Source organism: Chrysemys picta, chromosome 19, assembly GCF_011386835.1.
Source record: "Chrysemys picta bellii isolate R12L10 chromosome 19, ASM1138683v2, whole genome shotgun sequence".
Taxonomy (NCBI): domain Eukaryota; kingdom Metazoa; phylum Chordata; order Testudines; family Emydidae; genus Chrysemys; species Chrysemys picta.
The window spans coordinates 15,615,683-15,640,778 of NC_088809.1; the positions used below are offsets into that span (position 1 = coordinate 15,615,683).

General features: G+C 42.6%; 1 protein-coding gene across 5 annotated transcripts in view; it reads left to right on the forward strand.

Moving 5' to 3' along the window:
• The first annotated feature begins 24,631 nt into the window (after positions 1-24,631).
• Positions 24,632-25,096, forward strand: part of CASTOR2 (cytosolic arginine sensor for mTORC1 subunit 2) — a 197,346-nt gene continuing 196,881 nt past the window's right edge. For 4 of the 5 annotated variants that reach the window (XR_010593920.1, XR_010593919.1, XM_065573383.1 and 1 more), the window contains exon 1: positions 24,632-25,091. Coding sequence is in view for 3 of the 5 variants with exons in the window: in XM_065573383.1 (XP_065429455.1) it covers positions 24,979-25,091 (113 nt within the window). In the remaining 2 variants the exon portion in view is untranslated. The remainder of the gene's footprint in view (positions 25,092-25,096) is intronic. The other variant, XM_065573384.1, reaches the window with a different exon arrangement.

Below are 25,096 nucleotides of genomic sequence, written 5' to 3' on the forward strand. Positions count from 1 at the left end.
GCTCCAAAGCTTGTCTCTGTCACTAACAGAAGTTGGTCCAATAAAAGATACATTACCTCGCTCACCTCGTCCCTCTATTGTTTGGCATGTGATAAGAGACAAGAATTCCCTTTTTTTTTCTTTCTTCTTTTTCTTTTTAATATTGCTCTTCTAACCCAATTAAACCTAATGCAAACCATGAGGCCCAAGTCAAAGGCAATAATGTATTTAAAAAATATATGAGGCCTATGAAGCATTTCAGAATTTTCCAGGACCCAACACAAATCTTACTTCCCGTTAGTGATATAACTCTTTGCAAGCTTGTCACAATAAATTAACAAAGCCTTGACACTTTTTAATAGGCAAGTGTCAGCCACCCAGCTGCTTTTATTTTAGACACTCGATATCAGGAACCCAGAAGCCAAAATCAAGTAATACGTTTTTCTGTGTAATATACTGAATTCCAGATAAGTTATCCAGTGGGTTTTCTGTTGGATTTTTATATATATAAAAAATATGCCACTCTAGGGGTGATTATGCTCTTCCGTATGCTCAATAATGAAATGATACACTTATTATGTTGCATAACACAAAGGCATCTACTCTCAGACATTCAGCTCTCACCCCCGTGCCCTTGCCACCTTTTGTTCCCTACCCACAATGCCATAGTCTGGCTCCAACCTTTGGTGCAGAGGGATGAGTAAAAGTCTGGATGCCCGCTGTCAGTCTGGATCAGCAGCTGCCCGGAACGGGTAGCCGTGGAGCTGAGCGGCCTATAGGGTCACCACTCACAGCAGTGCATGGCCTTAGACTCCTCAGGGATGTAACTCTGTGTCTGGGCCTGAGTGAGTGCTGATTGCAGCTTTGGAAAACAAAACGCATGTCTGTCAGTTGTACATTCTGTAGCCTGGTGGTTGGGATACTACCGGCCTTGGATGAGGGAGACATAGTCAAGTCCCCACCCTGCCTGATTCCAGGCAGAGGTCTTCATCCCGGATCACTCTCCGGGCTTGATCCCGTCTCCCAGACCGGTATCCAAACCACCCAACTATCAAGGGTGTGTCTGTCTGTGTCTCTCACTCTGACTCTAAAACTTTCCCAGAGAACATCTTGTGGAAACAAGTACATCTCCACAAAATGTTTCGGCTTGGACAAAGCAGCAGATTTCAGTGAATTTCATTTTGACAAAAATGTTCTGACCAGCTCTAATAGAATCAGAGACTTAGACAGGAGATACTCATTATATAAAACTATACACACAAACAAAATAAACCAGTCTTCCACACAGCTTGAGTTCTAGCTTTATGTCCTTTGTTTACCAGGTACCACTCCCTGACTATAATTCTTAAATGAAAGGGAGACATATATAGTGTCTGAATAATATACTGCAAGTAAATCTATTGTTACAGCATTGATAGTAACAAGATAAGGAAGGACATTTTTGTAGTATTTATTTTGAGGTGGGTGGTTGGGTTGTTTTTTGTTTTTTGTCCCTTAAAATCTACACAAATATTCTGTTACTGCTTTGGGATCTGAAACAATAAAGATGTGCCCTTTTCCATAAATCAGGTAATATCATTTTTCATGCTAAGTGCATCAAAACGATAGTACAAGACTTCCTTTGAAAATAAGCAAAGATTTTGAAGACCTGACAGGGCTTAGAATTAATTGAGAAGTAAGAAGAGCCTTTTCACAGACCAAAGGGAACGTTAAAATCGCAAAGAAGTTTAAAAGCAAGGCTGCTGGTGAACTTCTTTATTCCTTCAGTGAGTTGATTCCCTTGGGCTTTCCTTAAAGAATAGAGGGGGTGGCAGGTGCTATCGGGTATGCATAATGATTTATGGAAAGGGAGGAGGGAAAATGGAAACCAGCAGTGTTTGCCTCCCAATCTAAAAGTACGTTAATCAGACTGACAAATTCAAGGTTATCCATGGTTCATTAACAAAAGAACAATGGCCATTTCAGTGTGGAGAGAGATACTGTACCTGTTGCAGCACCTGAGCTGTAGTCAAAACTATCTGTCTTTTGGGGGGTCTCTGGAAATAACCACTGAGAGGTCAAGGTCGTTGAAAGCTGTTTGGATAATAGATGTTCTCATCACAGGACAGGGAAAGAAATTGCTGATGTCAAGAACAGGACAGCTAATAGGGCTCTGTTTTACACGGTGCTTGATAGGTAGCAGGTGAGATACTCAGGTGAGTGTTGCTTTTCCAACAGAAGGTAGCATCATTCTTCAATAGAAGACTCTGTAATGCGGAGTTATACAAAACACATAAGAAAGAAATCACATGTTCACAACATGTTAACTAAATGCAATGGAGTGAGATGCAAATTCTATGTTACACTGGCTACGTGTACCTTGTAAAGATGATGTGTTTTCTTGCTAATAATTAGGTAGCTTGATTTTTGGAGAAGTTCTGTGTGACCAAGTCCCATTGAAGTCAATGTGTGCTAGAGGTACTTAAGATAATACTTGTAATAGTATTTTTGAAAATCAGACCAGACATCCTACCTATATTAACTTCATATCTGCATTCGTTTTGTCTTTATTAACATAGCTTCGTACCTACCTGGGTAATGGAAGCAAACAAAGGGGTTCGTTTTCTATGCATGGTTGAAGTAAGTTTCTCTCTTGAGCTTTTGGATGCAATTCCTTTTTTAAAATTTATTCCTATAAGAATACCAAATTCACGAGACTGGTGAAGGAAACCTTTTTTTAAAAAGGCAAAAAGGATAACCTTTGCAGCAGTGTCTTAGTGACTTAGGAGCCTCAATCTCATTGAAAGACAATGGAACTAGTGGTCTGTCAATCACACGGTTACAGCTTGTGTAGATGTACCCAAGCTAGCTTTACTAGGGGCGGCTCTACGTTTTTTGCGGCCCCAAGCACGGCAGTCAGGCGGCTTTCGGCAGCATGCCTGCGGACAGTCTGCCGGTCACGCAGATTCGGCGGCGTTTCTATGGGTGATCTGCCGGTCCCGCGCCTTCAGCGTACCCGCCATCGAAGCTGCGGGACCGGCGGACCTCCTGCAGGCATGCCGCCAAAGGCTGCCTGACTGCTGCCCCCCACGGATTGCCGCCCCAGGCACGCGCTTGCTGCATATTCTTCTGCACAGGCTGTACAAGCCTGCCCAGAACCCTGGGTAATTACTCATGGGGCTAGCCTGCGCCGAAGCCCAAGCTAGCTAGATTAACGCTGGCTCAGATAGGTCTGCTGAGCTTCAGCCACACCATGTGATTGAAGTCAAAACATACCCCTCACTCCTAAGTGACTTACACACCCTCTTGAAAATGTGATCATTACTGTTCTGCCTCAGCATCTGATTCCCCAGCCCAGGCTATTTCTGAAGTGACATGCAATGTGAACACTAGAAGAGAAAAGAGTGCAAACTAACTTCTAATACTTCATTACCTTTTATCATGGGGCTATCTGGCAAGTGGCAGTATAAAAGTAACATTGTGGGAGCCAATACATACTTAGGCTTTGTTTACATGGGAAATGACCGACATAGCTATTGCATAATAAGATATTCCAGAATAGCTCTCAATATGCTCTACTCTAGAATAAAAGTGACATTATTCCACAATAAAATCACTTTTATTCCTGAATAGTGTGTCCATATGGGAAGAGGTGGTTTCTGGAATACCTAAATCATATGGGAATAGTTATTGTAGAACAGCTATGCCTATCAATTTCCACATGTAGACAAGGCCTCAGTGACATCCCTATCCAATCTGCCCATTAACAAATCAAGAGTTGATTTCTTTTCCTTGCATTCTTGCAAACTCAAACTAGAATCTGAGAGTCAAGCTGTGTTCCATACATGAGGAGCAAAACCAGGATTTTCAGACTACCTGGATCTTATTTTATATTAAGAGAAATTATGAAAAAGAAAGGACATATACAGTCTCTGTGGGAGAGCACAGAAAAATATGGCTTCATAGAATCATAAAATCAGCTTCATTGAAATAAAAAACTTTAAAAAAAAAAAAAGAATTTTCAATTCATATTAAATTTCTGAAATCACTCATGATGTCCTATCCCCACCTTAACCAAAAATAGCCCCCTACATTCTGGGCCTAGAATTAATTGACAGTGTTGACAGTGTCCAAAAACATCTGTTGTATGGTACTCTAGGGATTTTTTTTTTTTTTGGTTGTTGTCTCTAAAAGTCAAATTGTACTCCAATAATTTAGGCCGTGATTCATTCAAGCACTTAAAGTGTATACTTAATTTTGTGTATGTGTAATCCCATCCCTATCCAGCATAACCTTTAAGCACATGCTTCATACCTATTGATTTCAGTGGGACTTAAACATGTGCTTAAACAGAAGCTTAAGCATCTTGCTGATTCACAGGTTAATTAATTACCTGTCCTATTGCCCACAAAAGAAGTGTAGGCTCAAATGCAGTGTCTGTGTTGTTCTTTTTGCTAGTAGCAAAGAATACAAAGCTACATGTTAGGGTGATGAAATGAGCACAGTCTTGTAATGCACTTGAAAACACAGACAAATATTCAAGGTAGGAGTTGGTTTTCAAAAACGCATTGGTTGTATGTAGATTAGCAGAAGCAAAACTTTTAAAAAATTCTTACATCCTCATCAAAACCTCAAACCAAGGTAAACCTAGATAATACTTAGTCCTGGCATGAGTGCAGGGGACTGGAATGCATGACCTCTCGAGGTTCCTTCCAATTCTATGATACTATGAAACCCTTAATCTTAGAAAGAGTCTCACATTGATTAAATTGCTGCTTTTCTAATAGACTGGGACAGGATTTAACCCCCATATAGCACAAAGTCTAAACAGCAAAAATACTTTGCTGCTAGAAATGGGGTCCAAACTGAAACCCCAGTCCAAGAGCTGGAAACTTTTCTGGATGTGAATTGATATTACTTTATCTATTAAGGGTCTGCCATATAAACACATCTATAAAGGTATTATTGAGGTTCAGACATAAGAACTACGCATACCAAACAGAAGATAGAGAATACAGTGGGGAACAAGTTCCTTGAAAAACACACACACGTATATCTGAAGGGCCATTCCTGTAAAATGCTGACTTTCTTTCCCTCCAAAGTACTGGCAGTACTAGCTCTTCATTTCCTTTCCTCTGTTTGGTGTGTGAGCTGCAGCACTGTGGCCTGGCTGTTACTTTACTTTGTGAGTCAAATCCTGGTCCCGTTGAAACCAGCGAGAGTTCTGTCCTGCATGGGAGTGGCAGCCCTGCTAATGAAAAATACAATTTGGCTCTCAGACCTGTCCAGCGAACGCAGCCAACAATGTAAATATAAAACCAGAGCTCTGTACTTCCTCCCAAACTGAGTGCTGGTCAGTGGTCAGGACTCGCTACTAGGTGCACATTGTTTTTGTTTCTATCTGCTTTTCTAACCTTAAAATCCCTGTAAACCTATTAAGAATAGATATTCTATACACAGAGAACCCTCGTTATTTCTCTTATAGGGGTAATATATACTTTGGAATTAACTGATGTCAGAAACAGGCAGATACAGAAAGCGGCTGCCTATTTGCTGTGCGGAGTATCCTGCTGGCAGCATTTCACACTCATGTTCTGTGATCTCCACTGGCTTCCTATTAAATTATAGACCTACACTGGGTGTGAGCCCCCTCCTCAGCTGCATTCAGTAGAGGCCACTGCCCCCAAAGGTGAATAGAAGGCTTCTTATATCAGAGTCCTTAATTGTGGAATTCACTCCCACTATCTCGGTCTAAAGAAGTCGGCACCTGTGCCGTCACCTCTAGGCTTGGCAGTTCATAGCCCTGGCACCTCTGTACTTGCAGCATCAGTTATGAGAGTAAAAAAAAATGGCTTGAGCCCCAGCCCCTCTTTCATTACAAATTAAGCAGAGCATGTTGGCCTTCTATGCCTGCTGAAAGGCCTGTCTGTTCCCAAGCATTATGGGAGGGCTGAGAATTTTGGGGAAATGGGGATGGTTCAACTTTCTTGGCAGGGCTAGCTCCAGGCACCAGCGCACCAAGTGTGTGCCTGGGGCGGCAAGCCGTGGGGGGCGGCCTGCCGGTCGCTGTGGGGGCGGCAGTCAGGGAGCCTTCGGCGGCATGCCTGCGGGAGGTCCGCCGGTCCCGCAGCTTCGGCGGCAATTCGGCGGCGAGTACGCCGAAGCCGCAGGACTGGCAAACCTCCTGCAGGCATGCCGCCGAATCCGCATTACCAGCGGACCTCCCACAGGCGCGCCACCAAAAGCCGCCTGCCTGCTGTGCTTAGGGCAGCAAAATACATAGAGCTGCCCCTGTTTCTTGGGTTGATGCAGCTGTCTTCTGGGTTGTTTTTATGCTGTATTATTTTAATTCTTATGAAAACACCTTGCAAAGACTACCTTGCAGCACATTCTGCTGCGTATTGCTTACAAATGCCCAGCAACCGTTTTCAGGCTTGACAATGCTTGACTACTTGGGAGCAAATATGGCTATAAATACCAAACACAAGCAAATATTGTCCATCAATCAGAGAAGATACAAGTATAAGCAAATATTATGATTGTCTTGCACACACTCTTTTGTGTGTGTTAATACCAAAGCTACAGTGGGTGTGGCCTTGCAAAGTTTGCCGACCCCTGCTGGTAAATTATTAGAATTAATTTTGCCTTGGATGGCATCTGGACAATCTCCTCATGCCTCTGCACATTTCTACTTGCATCTTTCAAAGATTTCCACACATTGTGGACAGATGCATTGCTTATGGCCATTTGCTCTATTAATATGCACTAGAGTGGCAGAAACATCTGCATGTGCCATGAACACTTTTTGCGGACACATCATCTTCATTTCCATCAAAATGTTTTATAAATTTTTTTCCAAGTTTTTGTTGGAAAAACAGAGACCTGAAAACTGTTGACAGAACCCAAAATTTCATGAGAAAATTTCCCTTTTGTCAAAAAGCCATTTTCATTCCCCAGGAAAAGTCCAGTAAAAAAAAAAATTTTTTTTTAACCGCTCCAATGTGCATGTAAATAGTGGGAAATAGGTTGCAGAGAGTAATTAAGACAGTGGATCCTTTTCATTGTGGCTGCAGCTGGTAAGTAGCTATTTGTATATTTCCTCCATTAAGTCAGTACTAATGTCACGTTCAAGGTCTGATCCTGAGAGCTGCTGAAAACCTTTGTGGGCAATCAGTACTTTTCCACATCAGGTCCGCAGTATGATTTCTGAGATGAAAATATAACTTGGAAAATAGCAGCACAAGATGCTTCCAGAACTGTTCATGGCCCTGGCTGGCTTATTTAACATATTAATGTTTCTCTCTCTCTCTCTCCATAGGAGCTGGAATTAGGGGTGCTGCAGCACCCCCTGACTTGAAGTGGTTTCCATTATATACAGGGTTTATAGTTTGGTTCAATGGCTCTCAGCACCCCCACTATAAAAATTGTTCCAGCACCCCTGTCTCTCTCTGTTTTTCTCTTTGAATAGAATATATATAGTCTCATATATATGGCCACTTGGTCATACTTCCATCATTCATGTTCTCTTGGGGGTATACAGTCAAGGGAGCGTGGGTTGGTGAGGCAAATGCCAAATCGGAGAGAGAGAGAGATGAAAAAAAGTCATGTTAGATGAGTGGAGGTTTTGAACATGGGGTTTGACTAGACATTCATGATGATACCGTCTGACCTTACCACCTATAATTTGATCTCCTCAGGTATGGTGATCTCACTGGCAGCATAACTTACAACCTCACTTTTTCAGTCAATGGCCACGATCAGTGAGTCAAGTGTATTCATTATCTTCCTTGTATTTGATATACTTGCTGAACCATTCTGACGTACACATGTCAAATCTGTGTAAACACATAATCCTATGGCTGTTACCACCATTATTTCTTACCCCCTCCCTTCCTATTCATAACCCTTTACTCATCTAATATTTTAGTGGGTTAGCTCTTTTGTCTTTTCCAAAGTTCTTAGGGCATGTTTGGATGTTACGCAATAATCCCTATTGATAAAAGTAGGCAAGCCAAGTTAGGATACTGGTAGAAAAGGTTAAATCCATGTGGAGTCTCTTAGTGCATTTTATCCACCTGCTACATTGGGGCATTGGTGGGAGTGTTTGTTTTTCCTGGACCTTGTTCTGGCCTGATGGTCAAATGCAATGCAATGTTCTATGGAAGAGATTCATTTTGAGAGCAATGTTGGTTACATGGTCCCTTGAAGTTGAAGGAATGAGGAATGATGCAGAGGTGATGGGTGGTTGTAGCATACATCTGTATCTAACATCTCAAGACTTTCAGGGTCCTAGATGATATGGAGATTTTTTTTTCAAGAGGTCACCTGAGGAGGAAAAACAGGACTAACTACTGAAAAAAATCTAGCCCGAAAAGAAAGGGGTGTGCAAAGTATGCTCAGTTTGAAACTGTATAGAAAGTGCTAATTCTCAGTGCTTAAACATCAGTGATCCCTGATGTGCATGACACTGGTATCTATTGCTCTAAGAATATTCACTCCCTGCTTTCTCAGGGAGAAAAGACCCGTTACTTAGCATATGCCCACTTGTGGCCTTTAGACCTTAATCCAAAAAAAAAAAAAAAGAAATTCCCTCTATGGGGATTTCACCTCAGTAAAGATTGCGGGTTTACATGTTCTTTGCTACAGTGCAGGAAACCTATGTTCTGTTCCTAATCTAGTTTCAAAACCAACTCATGTATACCAAGGGAAGCTTGGTGTAGTGGTGCCCTATAGCTTAGTGGCCAGTATTCAGCACTACCATGAGAGAGATCTGGATTAAAGGCCAAGTGGTTTGTAGATCACCAAAATCTGAAACAGGCAAAGGACATACCTAAGGGGCAAAAAGAACAGGAGTACTTGTGGCACCTTAGAGACTAACAAATTTATTAGAGCATAAGCTTTCGTGGACTACAGCCCACTTCTTCGGATGCATATAGAGTGAAACATATATTGAGGAGATATATATATACACACCTACAGAGAGCATGAACAGGTGGGAGTTGTCTTACCAACTCTGAGAGGCCAATTAAGTAAGAGAAAAAAACTTTTGAAGTGATAATCAAGCTAGCCCAGTATAGACAGTTTGATACCTAAGGGGCAGTGACAGAAAGAAGAAAGTCATTAATTTTTAAACCTGTCACAAAACTTCCAGTTTATTACATCTGTTCTATGTTGTATATGCCCATCTCGATATCCAGGGAGTGTGATGTTTCATTTCCCTGACTGTTACGATATTATTATACCCCTTGGTGGATGGGAAGTTATGTTCAAGACCATGGTGGAAACCTTGTTTGTTGCCAAGAAGGATTTATTTTTTTTAAAGAGTTCTCTAGTTAAGACTGAAGTTTTATTGATGTAGTTAGTCAAGGTACTTGTTTTCTATGCATTGCCCTTTGATTCCCTGCTGGCGTAAACTAGTATTGCTCCATTAAAGTCAGTGGAGCTACACTGATTGACACCAGGTGAGGCTATCCCGTAAGATGCACATATTTGAATAAGCTTACGATACAGATGCACAAAAATGACTAAGGGACGGGACAGGGAATGTTAACAATATTATCCCAGCTGCCCGAGTTCATTGCTAAAAGGTTCCACTAGCCACTGGAGCAGATAAGAAACAAGAAGACAGTCAGAGCTTGAACAGTGTGTCCTCCATCTGCCTGTTAGGGCTTTAGGATTAAATTTACATTACAATCAAGAGCCGAGGGACAAGAGGAGGAAGACATATCGCTTTTCTCAGGGACATGCTGTTCTGTTACAAACTACAACATAGTTTTATGTTAATTTTGAATAGCAGCCCCATGCAATCTCCTCGCTTCACACAATAAAATACTGATTAGGTCAATGTTAGAGACACACCCTGTAGTCCACTTATTCGGTCGTTTGGAAAATGCCGGTCTTTCAATATAGGACATTTTAAAATAAATTTTAAAGCAAAGCAAACTTGCCATAATTTGTTCTTACAGTTTACGGTAGGGGCATCAAACACCTGGGATAGGATCCCCTATTTGTATCTGTACTTATCTAAAGAAAAAAACGTACACACTTGCAGAGCCAACAGTAAAGAACTGGACATGTTGATTGTATAAATCATTCAACTATCTGTGATCAGAGAAGTTAAACTTCTGACTGGTGTGCTTAATTCACCTGTCAAAATCCTGATGCTAAGAGTCATCTTAGATGTTTTTTGCAAAAAACAAAACAAAAAACAAAGTGTTTTCTTAACTTGGGCTAAAATAGCCGGGAAGGCTATTAACTCTGATTAGCAGCTCCAATTAAAGCTAGGGTTGAAGTTGAGCTGCTAACCAAAGTTAAAAGCCAAGTTGCCATGTTTTCATTGTTGTTTTAACCCTTATTAACTAACCTGAGTAGCTAATCCGAGTAGCTAATCCATGCTATGAACACACATTTGATTTTCCGTGAAGATCTACCCTTAGAATCTGCCTTGACTATCAAGCTGGTTTCTGTTTTTCTTGGCTCCTGCCAAGATGTAATCCTAGTAAGTCAATTCACACAAAACTCACAATTTGTTCCCCCCACATTGTTGAGGTTTTAGACTTTATTTTTAGACTAGGAAATCACCAGTGTGGTAAGGCTGTAAATTTATGTCTGTGAGGTTTAAATTCTGTTTGGAAAAACACATGTAACACTGCCAAGAACTAGATTTGCAACATGAGTGCCTGAATCGTACAGGGTTATATCATGGATCTCCTGTCTTTCCACAAAAAGCTATAGCCAAGCTGTAGCTTATATGAAGCTCTCAAGCATTTGGATTGAATAACAGGAGCCAATAGGAAGTTCCCTTTTCAGAGAAAGCGAAAAGCTACTACAAGCAAAAAATAAAAAATAGTGGTTGGGTTCATTAGGACATATAGCACATGATTCAGAAATGTAATTCTTTTTATAGCATATAGGAGCCAGTGGATTTGTTAATCTTTTTTCAGATATGCTGTTTGGGTTTAGGATAGATTGAAAGAAAGACAGTTGTAGATATTGTTGCCCCTTTGCCAATCAATAGCAGATTTCAGTGCCTTGCAAGTCAGTTTGCTGTTGGAGGAGAAGTAGGTATCGCAGTCAAGGATTTTCTCAGTGTAATTTGTTTCTTTGGTGAACACAATTTGCCCACAGGCTATTCCTCTGGCAAAAAACTCAGCTACAGCCCATCTCTTGAGCCTCAGTTTCTCTAGTGCCTTGTCTATGCTTCTGGTGGCCTGTAGACTACAGACACTAGATGTGTAGCTATGTGCCACAGTGAAAGCAGGCTGCGTCCACACCTGTCAGGCAGCAGGAAAAGGCTCCGGCAGTTGGGAGGCAGCAGGACGCTACACCGCTAAAATTAGCAGCGAAGATGGGGTAGGCACTGCGTGGATGTGTAGAGAGTCACATAGGTTATATACCAAAGCTTTGGAGCGGAGCCCGGAGCTGGAGCGTGGAGCAGTGGAGCTGCAAGTTTTTGCCTGGAGCTGGAGCACAGCTCCAAAGCCCTGTCTAGGGTTCAAGCACGTAGGGGGCTCTGTCTACTCTCCCCTCCTCAGCAGTGCCGTGGCGTCTACACTGCTCTTATATCTGTGCTAACTCGGCGCGCAGTGTCTGCACTCTATGCACTCAGCCCTAAGTGTAACCTTTGGACTGTCCTGGAGTCTCACGGCTTCACACTCAGTACCTGTAGCTCCTTCAGCTCCTGAACTTTACAGATGGGAAGGAAGCTCCTTAAACAAAAACTGATCAGCTCGGATCATGTGGTCTCCCTCAACCTTCCTATTGTGCAGTTGCTCAAAAGGTTCAGTTGCCCGTCAGAGTGCTTTAAGCGATATAGTCCCTCCCATGGCTTTCTGTACATGGCCACTGCATGGTTAATTTTAAATCTTCCTGTAGGGAGTTTGATTCTGAGTGCTTTGACATCAGTGGTCCCTAATAAGGTTTCTAAAATGTCAGTGACTCCGTCTTTAATGCTAACTGACACACCAGACTCAAGGTGGCTGTGGACTTTTCTTCATTGTTGCTTTGGAAACTCAATTTGATTCAGCTAAGCTGCCTTTTAAAGGCCTAGTGCTAGTCTCCCCTACCCCCAGCAGTCCAGTAGATGCAAAAGAACCCACTCTCGAGTAGCCCATCCACAGAGAGAGGAGTAATAAGAGTTTTACCTGAGCTTTTATACAGATGGGAATTTAGTACTGCTGAAAGATGCGGGGTTGACAAGGGCAGATTCGAGTTTAGTCCTGTTTTTCCCCTACAACAAATATAGCGGAAACAACAAACGTGCCATCTCTCCCTGGCCGCCCCCACATGCATTGGTCCTATCCTGCTCTGCCATGCCCGCCTGTAGAAGTGACAACATGGGGAAGTCTCCATAGCATTATAGCGCTTAGGTCCTGTGTTCTTTTAGGACTACACAAGAAGTTATTTGAGAATAGACATTTCTGATTAGCTATTCCTGATGAACTCTGAATTAGCTCAATCCACTGCTTTAAATTCACACCCTACCTTAGTCTGGATATTTTGGATTAACTTCCCTGTGCAGACAATCTTGGCCTCTCCTGGCCAGGACTAAAAACATGATTTCATACAGCCATGATCTCTTAAAGCTAAAAAGGAATGTCTTGCTACAGCCAGAGTTAAACAGGGGATCAGGCATTCCAGCAAGGATCCTAAACTCTTTAAACATCGATAGAAATACCCAACTGCCTGGTCACAATAGAAAACACAATTGCCTGGTCAAGGGTTCTAACTGTCCTCTTACTTACACAGATTGGGTGAAATGGAGTGACTCTAGATTTTCAAGAGTGTGAGAAGAATTGGTCCCATTAAATGAAGAAAGAAGCAGAATTTCTTCCTGCTGGAGTCCCAGGCCTGGCTACACTAAAATTTTATCAGGATAGCTAGTTCAGTTAAGGGTGGGATTTAAAAAAAAAAAAAAAGTTATATTAGTAAAAGCCCTAGGCTTGTGGACACAATTAGCCTAGCATTTCAATAGATAGCTTCCCAATAGGGGGCAATAGACTGACAGTATGGTTAGGTAAAACTTAGGAACGTAGACGACTCTACTTTCAAGAAGTGTTGATGAGAGAGGACGGCGTGTGGCAGGAGGAGTATGGCACTGTCTTGGCTCACGCGCCTATGCTTGAACACTGCACAGGCATAAGGCACTTTATCCCAGTATGGTTTATTTCGCTTTGCACACCTTGCCGCCAGCAACTGAGCAGATCAGTGCATGAAGATGGGGGTTCCTGATACTCCCTACTGCAAAATAGCAAACCTCACCCCCTCTGGCTGCTTGCAAGCCAGACACTGGGGAAGGGAGGAGGAAACCTTCCAACTGCACCTCTGCTGCTCCCCCAATCCCAACTTCCCCCGCCTCTGAAAAATCCCTGTCTTCCAGACCCTCCCCGCAAACTTCCCCCACACATGCTCTCCACACAGCCTCTGTCAGGCAGGGCAAGTGAACAGGGCTGTGTGCCATGGAGCTGGGCTGAAGGGCCAGGGTTCGGAGGAGAGTGGAAAGAAACAGTTTGGGGTGGGGGGAGTGCCCCTAAATGCCACCCAATCTCCACCTCTGGATGTGATGAACAATGTGACAAATGTGATTCTTCTGCGGCAGCTATGTTTCCATTACCGAGTGGACAATTCACAGTAGAGAGTGTGTTCCCAGGGGAAATGTTGCTCGCAAGCAGCAGTTGCTCTTACAAAGTGTTGCTGCAAACAAGCATCTACTGTACCAGTATAAATACTATTATACTGGTATACCTGTGTCCACACTGGGGCGGGGGGGAGGTTGCCACTCTGTGCTGGCATAATTAATGTAGCAAAGCTTAAGTGTAGACAAGGTGTTAGCTTCATCTCTCACAGAATATCTGTTCCTGAGTTACTCCACATTTTTACCCTTTCTCTGGCACGCTCTCCCATAGTAGAGAAATCCTCTTCTGCTGAGCCCGTGTCCTTGTGGTGTTCTCTGTTGTGATCCGAGACCCCTACATTGTCAATTTCCAGCTCAACAACAGGGTTATGACCATTCTCCCTTCTAAACACTGGACTTTATCTCCACACCCCATCATAGTCAGACAGATAATCTATTTCATTTCATTAGCTGAATATACATGTGTCGGGCATTCTGGGTCTGCTAGGAAACGGTTCCTTTCTCTGTGTGATTCGTGGCAATTTCTCTCTCTTTTCTTTAAGCTCCCCATTTCTCCCCCTCTTCCCTAGTTGCTAAACATGATTACATGTTCTCTGTCCTCATTTCCATTTCAAGCTATTTTACAGTAATGTGCAAAAGTTTTGCACAGCATAACTGTTCTGAAGGCTTGCAGACTCTCCTAGCCCAACTCAAATGATAGGGAAAGCTGAGTTCATTAAAATAAATAACAGCATAGCATGAAAAACAGCCCCGAAGTAATCAAAACTGCAATTTGAAAGAGTAACTTTGTGTAAAGAAACCTGCCAAAGACAGCTCGGTAACAGTGTCCTGCAAAACAAGCAGCGGTTTCATACACTCTATTTAAACCCGTAAGTATGGCCTACTTTCTTTGGTCCTAGTTACAGTTAGCTGTATTAAAATGCATATTGTTGGCTTGTGCCCAGTTAACCAAACAATCCGGATTGCTCTGAAGCAGTGACCTGTCCTCTTTGTTATTTACCATTTCCTCAACTTTTGTGTCATCTGCAAACTTTCAGTGATAATTTTATGTTGTCTTCCATGTCATTAATATGATTCCCAATTTATGATTACATTTTAAGACCTATCAGTTAAAGGTCTTTTAATTCATTTATTGTGTTAATGTGATATCATTCTCATTATTAATGAAAATGTCATGTAGCACCAAGTCAAATGCTTTACAGAAGTCTAAATATACCAGATCAACCCTGTTACCTTTATCAACCAAACTTGTAATCTCATAAAAAAATCAAGTTAGTTTGACAGAATCTATTTTCCATAAGCCATGTTGATTTCCATTAATTACATTACCCTCTTTTAATTCTTTATTAATCAAGTTCCACATCAGCCACTCCATTGGCTTGCCCAGGATCGATGTTAGGCTGACAGATCTCTAATTACCCAGTTAATCCTGGTTACCCTGTTTGAAAGCTGGCACAACATTAGCTTTCTTCCAGTCTTCTGGAACTTCCCCAGTGCTCCAAGGCTTATTGAAAATGAACATTAATGGTCCAGTGAATTCCTCAGCCAGCTCTTTTAAAACTCTTGAATGAAAGTTATCTGGACCTGCTGATTTAAAAATGCTTATCTTTAGTAGCTTCTGTTCAATAGCCTCCGGAGATTCTAGTGGCATGTGTCAGTTTTACATTTTCAAGATTCTTTCTTGTAACCGTGAGGGCTACAAATGTTTGTTTCATTTTAATAAATGAAAAGTTGGGATTCTGACGTAATCACCTGACTGCAGTAGTTAGGTCTCTAGGCATGGACCTATGTCTATGCCTTAATTTAGCCCTACCTGGATGCTTTCTGTGTAGGAAAGGGTGATTTACTCTTATGCATTATACTGCTTCTAAGAATATTTTTAGATGCCTGGTCTTAAAACAATTACACTTCTACCCCAATTATAACGCGACCCGATATAACACAAATTCGAATATAACGTGGTAAAGCAGCGCTCCAGGGGGCGGGGCTGCACACTCCAGTGGATCAAAGCAAGTTCAATATAATGTGGTTTCACCTATAACGCGGTAAGATTTTTTGGCTCCCGAGGACAGCGTTCTATCGGGGCAGAGGTGTACATGCATGCCCCATAAAATACATTACCGCCAACTGAAGAGATCTACACTGCATCTATCTATCTATCTATCTATCCTATCTCCGCACAGAGAGAGGTGTATTTAAATGTACACAACAAATATTTTTGTTTTTATACCTTATTACATTCATAAATCTTTCTAAATTAGAAAAATCTTGTTTGGTTTATATCCAAATGTAAAATAGAGATTTCACAGGGTAGTAAACTATGACAAGAGGGACCCCTGTCCATCACAACTTGCTACCATAGTACCAGCAGATAGGGAAATAGTGGGGTAGCAAACTGTGATCGGGCAGTAAAAAATAATACCTCCTCCTGCTGGTGGGAAGCTCTGGTGGGTAGCAGTTTATATTGGGGGAACTGTCCGTGAATAGAACTGAGGGATGGCTTGCCAGGAATTTTCCAGTGTTTGTGACACTACCTCATCCCCGGGCCTAAATTCTGCCCCGTGCTGCACCATCACACAACAGAGCATAAGGGATGTTCTTCCCATACAACCATCAAGATGGAATCTCTCCCCAGGGAGTAAAACAACTCTGGGAGAGGCTACGCGCTGGGAGAGGCAACTCTGGCCCACGTGTCGGAGGTCCCTGAAGGGGCACGGTGTGTGGGCAAGGAGTCATGTCTAGCCCATGGCTCCATAGGTATCTAGCACAAGTGCAGTAGTCAGCACAGCAAGCTCTAAAAAGGGGCATGCTCTTTGCTTCGAGGAGCAGCAAAGGATGTACATCTGGGCATCACTCCCAGCCTTCCTCATGGAGTCCTACCGCAGACAGCAGGAGACTTGCAAAGGATGCAGTAGCCAGTTCCTCCCTACTGTGCCAGCAATGGCAGGATTTGGACTATATTATTCAGTTGGTTTTCCATGCAGCAGTTACATGGTGTTTAAGTTTGAATGCACTGTGCAATGGCAGGGTTAAGAGGAATCTCTGGATAAATTTCAGCTAAGATTTTTATCCTAACTCTGCAGATCATTAACTTCACTTTGTAACCCTTTAAAGACAAGGTCACCTGTTTCATCTGTTGGGGAAAGTGCTCTTGCAAATAAGGTATTTGTTCAACGTCACAGATCTCTACTGATCCATCCTTAATGCCACATTAGTTACTGTACCCACACATTTTATGCAATAATTCATGTGATACATTGTGATTCAGCAAGCAACAGGAGATAAGGCAGGCTACAATCTGGATTACTTTCCTTAGGTTTGCAGAACGTATTTGCAAATTTATTGATCCTTGTGGTGGGGAGGAACCTTTTCTTCACTTAACTGTTCCATTACAGTAGGAGAGAATATGAGGTCAGGCTTAATGTGTCCCAATAGCTGTTAACTTGTCTTTTCCACATATTGAAATGTACTCACTCATTCTTCCTCTCTCTCTCTCTCTCTCACACACACATATATATGGTCAAATTTAGCCTTGATTGACAGGTACACAGCTCTGATGACTTCAGAGCCTTTGGGTACAAGGGTGAAATTCTCCTATCTATGCCAGTGCTGATTATGGCCCATGATGTCAATGCAAATCACAGCAGATAGGTCAGTTTAGCTCACCTTATACTATCAACTGTGTTTTCTTCATCAACGATTAGCACCTGGACAAGAAATCTTTATTGGCCTCAAAATTCTTATGCTGTACTATAAATAAGTTTTTGGGTTAATAAAATGCATTACATTGTTCCCCTTTCTAAACTTCCAAACTCTAAGCTCTGGAACAGGCTTCCAAGGGAGGTTGTGGAATCCCCATCACTGGAGGATTTTAAGAACAGGTTGGACAAACACTTTGTCAGGAATGGTCTGGGTTTATGTGGTCATGCTCCAGCGCAGGGGGCTGGACTGGTTGATTTCTCAAGGTCCCTTCCAGCCCTACATTTCCATGATTCTATGATTAATAGTGGTTTTTCCTCCCAGGACTTTTAGGACATGCAAATACTACAGTGAGAGTGTGTTATAGAACCTATATAGAATAGAATAGAAAAGAAAAGAAAGCATTGCTAACATAGTCCTTGGTTGGAAGGGCAACGTATTTCTGCATCAGGCAGAATTTAGGAAGAGTTAACAATAAATAGCCCTTTTGCCATCCAGTAGGTTGGAGATACAATGTTCAATGTAGCTCTCTTTTCTCAAGTAGATCCTCTTTTCTCCATCCTTCTGGAAGCCAGCCCCCCATTGAAGTAAATGAGGGCTGGAAGCAGAGTGGAGAGGGTAGAGATCAGGGACCAAATTCAGCTGCTCTAAGAAAGCAAGCCACCCATTGCATCCACTTATGGCAGATGTGACTTGTTTGTTTGTTTGTTTTTTGTTGCTTTTGTCTACAGTGTGACTTGAGAAAATTTTCCTCTGGGTGGGGCTAACGGGCCAACAATATTGATAGAAAAGTCTGTAGATGCCCTGCAAAATGAGTGATGATAATAGGTAGCTCTGTATAGTGCTTTTCATCAGATCTCAAAGCGCTTTGTGAACAGGGTAAGCAGCTTTATCCCCATTTTTGCAGATGAGCCAATCGAGGCACAGTGAGGGGAAGTGACTTGTCCAAGGTTACCCAGCAGACCAGTGGTAGAGCCGGGAATAGCTTGCCTGAGTCCCAGTCTAGTCCCTTGTCCACTAGGCCTCGCATAGTGGTGCTCAGTCTTTGCAATAAAATTTTGTCTTCTGTGTAGTGTGGGGGGAAAATGCACAAAGCTATGGGATTAGTACTGGGTGGGATTTTTTTCCTGCCTACCTGTAATGTAGTGGATTGGCTTTTAGCTGACCCTACTGTGTTTTATTTTAAAACCCTCTTAGGGTACATCTACACTACAGGGGGGAGTCGATTTAAGATACGCAAATTCAGCTACGTGAATAGCGTAGCTGAATTCGGCGTATCGCAGCCGACTTACCCTGTTGTGAGGACGGCGGCAAAATCGACTTCTGCGGCTTCCCGCCGGCGGCTCTTACTACCACCTCCCCTGGTGGAGTAAGAGCGCCGATTCGGGGATCGATTGTCGCGTCCCGATGGGACGCGATAAATCGATCCCCGAGAGGTCGATTTCTACCCGCCGATTCAGGCGGGTAGTATAGACCAGGCCTTAGTTACTTAAGTAGCACAATAAACAGTGTGCAATAGTGGACAAATGCAGTCCAATAACCTTTCCAGTAGTACTGCTGCAACATGAATGGGATGCCTAAGAGAGGTATACAACTGATACTTTTATGTCTGGCCACAATGTATGGCAATTAGACACCTTGATTCTGTTTCCACCTCATAAACCATATAAGCTTTGGCAAGTCACTTACCAGTGCTATTCCTTGCTTTCCCCATCACCACTTTGGGGACAGTGTTACTTGCTGTCTTCTACCAAATGTAAAATGCTGTGATCCCGAACCACTCAGCACAAATCCCATCTGATTAGAGCTGGGCAAATAATGGATTTTACTGTTTGCTGGCTATTCTGAAAAATTGAAAAAAAATTAGTTTTAAATCAAACTGGAAATGAATTTCTTTGAAATTTTTGGTGAATAAAAAGTTAAAAAAATTGTTTGAGGTTGAACTAAATGTTTTATTTTGATTTTGAGCTTTTATAACATTTGTTTAATTTAAAAAATAAAATTAAAGAAAATTTTGAAACAAAAAGCCATTTAGAACTGAAAACCAAAATGAAATGTCAATTTTTCAGAAATTTTAAAACATTTTTACCAAAACAATTAGACAAAATCGACAAGAATTCACAAAACGTTTCTGGGTCACTGTCTCATATAATCATAGAATATCAGGGTTGGAAGGGATTTCAGGAGGTCATTTAGTCCAACCCCTTGCTCAAAGCAGGACCAATCCCCGACTAAATCATCCCAGACAGGGCTTTGTCAAGTCTGACTGTATCTGCATTTGTTGCAGGAAAAAAGTTTCAGCTGAAAAATTTTGCAAGCTCTACTTTGATTGAAGGCTCTATAGAAGTTCAAAGTACAGAAGTCGGGAACTGGAGCTGAGATTTTCGAAGCTGACTAGAGAATTTAGCCAGGCAACTCCCATTTTCAAGCTGGGTTCTTAATGGTTGATTGAAGTCATCTTCTCTGGCTTGCTGTTGTTTTGGGTCAGATAAAACCAGGGCCGGCTCCAGGGTTTGGGCCTCCCCAAGCAGCCACAAAACAAAAACAAAAACAAAAAGCCGCGATCACGGCAATTCGGCGGAAGGTCCTTCGCTCCGAGCGGGAGTGATGGACCATCCGCCGAATTGCCGCCGAATAGCTGGACCTGCCGCCCCTGTCCGGAGTGGCCGCCCCAAGCACCAGCTTGCCAAGCCGGCCCTGGATAAAACATGATCTTAACCCAGTGTTGTGAACTGCCTCTGAACATGCTGTACCATTCAGATGCCAGCTTTGCCTCCTTAAATCTTCCATGGGAACAGTTGTGCGTTTCTCAAGCGGTGTTGCATCAGAGAAGTTCAGCTCTCCTGTCAGCTGCCCTGTGGGCTAGAAATGCCTGAGCTATTCAACCCATTTGGTACTTGAACAGTAAATTAAAGGTCTTCATTATCTTATTGGATAGTTGAATAAAACACTTTGAAACACTGGCATATTAGCAGCAATCAGGTTTTGAAAGGTCTCTTGTTGCTATAAGGAAATTAGCCTGATAAACTGCTCTTTTCAATTAAATGGCTTTTTTTTTTTCTCAAGGAAGCCCAGAACCTATCATTTGGGGAAGATTTTTGAGTTTTTATGGAAGGTTTTTCTTAAAGGATTGACTTATTTAAAGAGGTTAATTGTAATTGTAGTACAACATTGCAGCTCATAAACTGTCCCCAATTTATTTGCCTGAGAGACACTTCACCGAGGCCCTATGGCCTAGTGGTTAGGGCAGTGGCCCATGAAATCTGTTACCAGAGTGAGAAACAACTCACTATGTGACTTTGGATGTGGCATTTACCACTCAGAGCTTCAGTTTACCCATCTGTAAAATAGGCACGATCATACTTGGGTGTTAAGGGGCTTGTTTAACTTTTTTAAAGTGTTCCATGATAATGAGAAATATTTATACCTGCATATTTATACCTGCCTCTGGAAATTTCCACCACATGCATCTGACGAAGTGGGTATTCACCCAAGAAAGCTTATGCTCCGATACTTCTATTAGTCTATAAGGTGCCACAGGACTCTTTGTCACTTTTTACAGATCCCAGACTAACACGGCTACTCCTTTCATAATGAGAAAGTACCTTTCATCTGAGAATAAACTAGTTAATGCTATTAAACCACTTCGACAATAGCTTGATGGCTTCCATCTTGGCAAACATCAGGGAGTCACCTGGGGAGACCTCCTGAGCTTAAAGCATGCATCTCCATTGCCTAGCTAAAGAGCCAGGGGACCGTTACACACTTGCGTTCCCTGTAGATTGGGACACGTAAACATACACCACCCCAGGGGTTATAATAGCACTATAGAAATGTGAAGTATTTCTTCATATGCAGTGTGTATCTCCTGTACCAGTGCACAGTCTATGCATTTACCATGGAAAAGTACACACTAGTACAAAGGAACAAATAATAATACTTCTTATATGTTTGTCCGTAGATCTCAAAGCCCTTTACAAAACCTGATTAAACCTGCTTTGAGCATATTAATCCAAGATAGTAAAATTGTCATTGCATTGTCCATATTAAGATTCATATTGTTTATACTAATTTTAGATCTCAGAAGCTGATAAGCCTCCTGATTAGAGGTCAAGACACTGTTGGTGAGATCAAAACAACACAGGGAGTGTAGGCTCGTAGCCCAAGGGATGCTAGTCTCTAGCTGAGGCCCACAGACGATAGTGATACGGATAAAAAAGGACAAGGATACAATTTGAAACTGTTTTAAAATCATTTTATATATTCCACTTTGCTCCCTGAACGAAAACTCAGCGGAAGCCTCAATTTATATGTAGCCTTCTATCTGGTCAGATGGGAGACACTGGGATTTGGATGCTAATGACATTAAGAAGGACCCAGAAGAGTTTTTGGGATGTGGCTAATTGCCAGTTTGCCTGCTGAGCTAGGCACTCTTTTTCTTTAAATATCTCCCAAAGAGAGACTTCTACAGTCAGCCATATGAAGGTTCACATAGCTATGCGGGCCAGCATCTCCAACTGAAAAGAAACCTTCAGGCATTCTCTTAAAGGCTTGGGAAATCTTGGCAGCTGATCAGACCAAACAGAGAAACATAGCCAGGGTGGCAGTTACAATTTTGGAGAATACTAGAGGTAGAACTCTCCAACTGAGAAACCCTTTTGTTTAATGAGTCCAGGTGACTTAACTCACTGTCCTTTTTCTCCTTTCCCATAGGCAGTGTGAAAGTGTTTGATGATTCACCTGCTACAGAAGGTGACCAGTCAGGAAGTGTGAAAAATCGGGATGGGGGGTGGAGGGCAATAGGCACCTATATAAGACAAAGCCCCCCAAAATCAGGACTGTCCCTATAAAATCGGGACATCTGGTCACCCTACTCTCTGGCCTTACGTTTGGGTTTGTACTGTCACCCATCACTGCAGTATCTGAGCACCTCCGATATTAATTAGATGGGTGATAGCAAAATCTTTAGCGGATTTTATGGAGTCTTTGGCTCTTCTCCTTTTTTGGATTAAAGGAAGCTGTGCTGCTTAGGACGGGTTTGTCTTTTTAAGTGGGGAAGTGAATGGTTGAAGTTATGAGTGGTGCTCTTATAATGGTAGGAAAGCATTATTGAAGAGGAAGGTTTTGCAGGATTTTCTATGGGTGATTGAGTTTCTGCATTTGTCTGATTTCCTCTGGAAGCTCATTTGCAACCAGATAACCTTGACTGAGAATGCCTTGCATCTGACTGCTTTCTTCTGAACTTTGATCTGCATTGTCCCAGAACAGCTCAAGCATCTTAGTGACCATCTATGAAGTGCTGTTTGTAGCTGGGACCTGATCCATCAATGGCTTTGAGGATTAGGACCAAGCCCTTAAACTGGCAGTGGACACTCTCTCTGAGACCCTGTCTCAGCTTCCAGAAGGAAAATTTTGAGTAATATATTAGCATTAAAGAAGGAATATGACTGCAGAAGTTTGCTAATGTTTTAAAATACAGAAAAGCAATGCTCGAACAGTGCTTTAAAACAATTTCTTTATAGCTGGTCAGCACCTTTCACTCCAAATGCCCTCAAAGTGCTTTGAAAACTATGTATAGGCATTCATCTATGTTCATGTTTTATAGAGCCCATCTTAAGCCTTTCTGTGAGTTACAAAATTAAAAGAGAGTCCCACTGAAATATGGCTGCCACTCTGGGGTGGAGTTCAGTGGTCCCATGACACACAGCACGCTGCACAGTGGAAAGAAGTGAAAGTCTGCTCCAGGGAGAACTAAAGGGTGACTTGATTTGATTGATCTGGGATTTAGAGCCTTATCCCACACAATTGATCTCAATAGGAGTTTTGCCACAGGAGCATAATCAGGCCTTTAATGCTTAATTCATTCCAGTCTTCCTACGACTTCTGCACAAGGCAGACTTCCTGTATCCATGTGTGAATAGAGCACCAGACTGGGACTCAGGAGAGCTGGCTACCATTGCTATGGGCCTGCTGGGTGACCTTGGGCAAGTTGCTTCGTCTCTATGCCTCAGTTTCTCTATTTGTAAAATGGGGTAATGATTCTTCTCTCCTTTCTCAAGTACTTTGTGATCTACTGCTGAAAAGGACTATATAAGAACTAGGTGGTGGTGGTGGTTGCAGGATCAGGGCCTGATCCAAAACCCATGGAAGTAAATAGGAGCCGTTCCATTCAATGAGCTTCAGATCAGTCTTTGAGGCCCAGATCCCGTGCTGAGAACAGTGCAGGGCAGACCCACCATGGGCTCTGTGTGGGCAGACTCCTGTGCCTGCCTAGAGTACCACTGAAGTCCAGTGAGTGCACTGAAATGCAATCACAACGTCCTCAGTGCAGTATGGCTTGTGAAGTGGTGCATATGGAAATGCACTGTCTGTTTCAAGGGTCCAGTCCTTCAACTCTTTCCCCCCTTGTGCTGAGGACTGACTTACCTGAGTAGTCCCATTGATTTTAATGGGACAGTCTGCAGGATCTGGCTGAGGGGACAATGCCATGTTTTTTGTATGTTACATGTGTATGGACTGTAACACATGAAAGGGGCCACTTCCACAACAGTTTATATGATTGATTAAATAGTTTGAAATCCAGTGTGTAAAACAATTGCTGCATCCACAGTATTTGTACATGTATCACATATTTTTGTCTCTATGTAGGAGTAGGTAAGTGACACACATTAAACATGATGGTGAGAATAAGCTGATGAGGTTTGAAATGGCGTCATAACTTCTTATTTAGAGCCTCCAAATTCTTCCCACCTCTGGCTTTTCTGGTCCGTGGCATCTTCTAGCAGTCTTTCAGGCCCTGTCTGTCTTCACATCAGTGGTTCTCAACCTATTTACCATTGTGGGCTGCATATGCAGCTCTCTGAGAGTTACGTGGGCTGCATCCACACAATATATATACTACCTGTATGTATGTCCCTGAGGATATCACGTGGGCCGCAGCTGTGCGCCGTTTGGGCCGCAGGTTGAGAACCGCTGCTTTACATACAGGCTTAACTTTACATAAGGGAGTTGCCCCATTGCCGTCCGTAGGACCACTTGTGTATTTGTTGTTGTTGTTGGATTGGGACAATTAGCGTAGAAGCAGTGTTGCCTGTGTGTGTATATGCACATGCATTGTCAGCCGGCTGAAAACTACAGCAAAACCTAGGGGAAGATGCTTCCAAAACTGCCACAGAATAAAACTCACACACGCTTCCCGCAGTAACTCAGTTGGGAGGTCTGAACACACACCCCTGAGACCTCTTTGCTCCAGGTCTGTATTAAACCCATGGAAGCCCGAGGCTACAGGGTCCCTCCCCCAATGGACTACAACTCCCAGCATGCACCAACCGGAGAGCGCATGCCCAGTGGAGGTCCGTTTGAGTGGCAAGTTGTTTGTTACACTGTAACACCAGCTGCTTTCTGCACTTTGGAGTTTTTGCTGCCTCTGAGCTCCCTTAACTCCTTTTGCCTCTGGTCCTTTGCTTAGCTTCCCCCTCTGCCCGTCTTCTCTTGCTTTAAATCTCTCTCTAACTTTCACATCGGCTTCTCCCACCCCCCTGCTCCCTCCCTTTTCCTGGAGTCTTAAAGGGGGAGAAGAAGAAGAAAATAATTAAAAAAAAAAAAAACCTTCCCTTTTTTTAACAACATAGATTAATAAAAAAATTAAACCCCAACCTAGATGAACTACAAATGAGAAAAAGGAAAAGATGGAGCTGCACATTTTAGAGCACAGGCTCAAAGTAGCCAGCATAGCCAAGGAGAGCGTCCAGTTGTTTACCTATGGATTAATCAAACTTGCTTTCCTTTCCTCCAAGACCAGGTAAG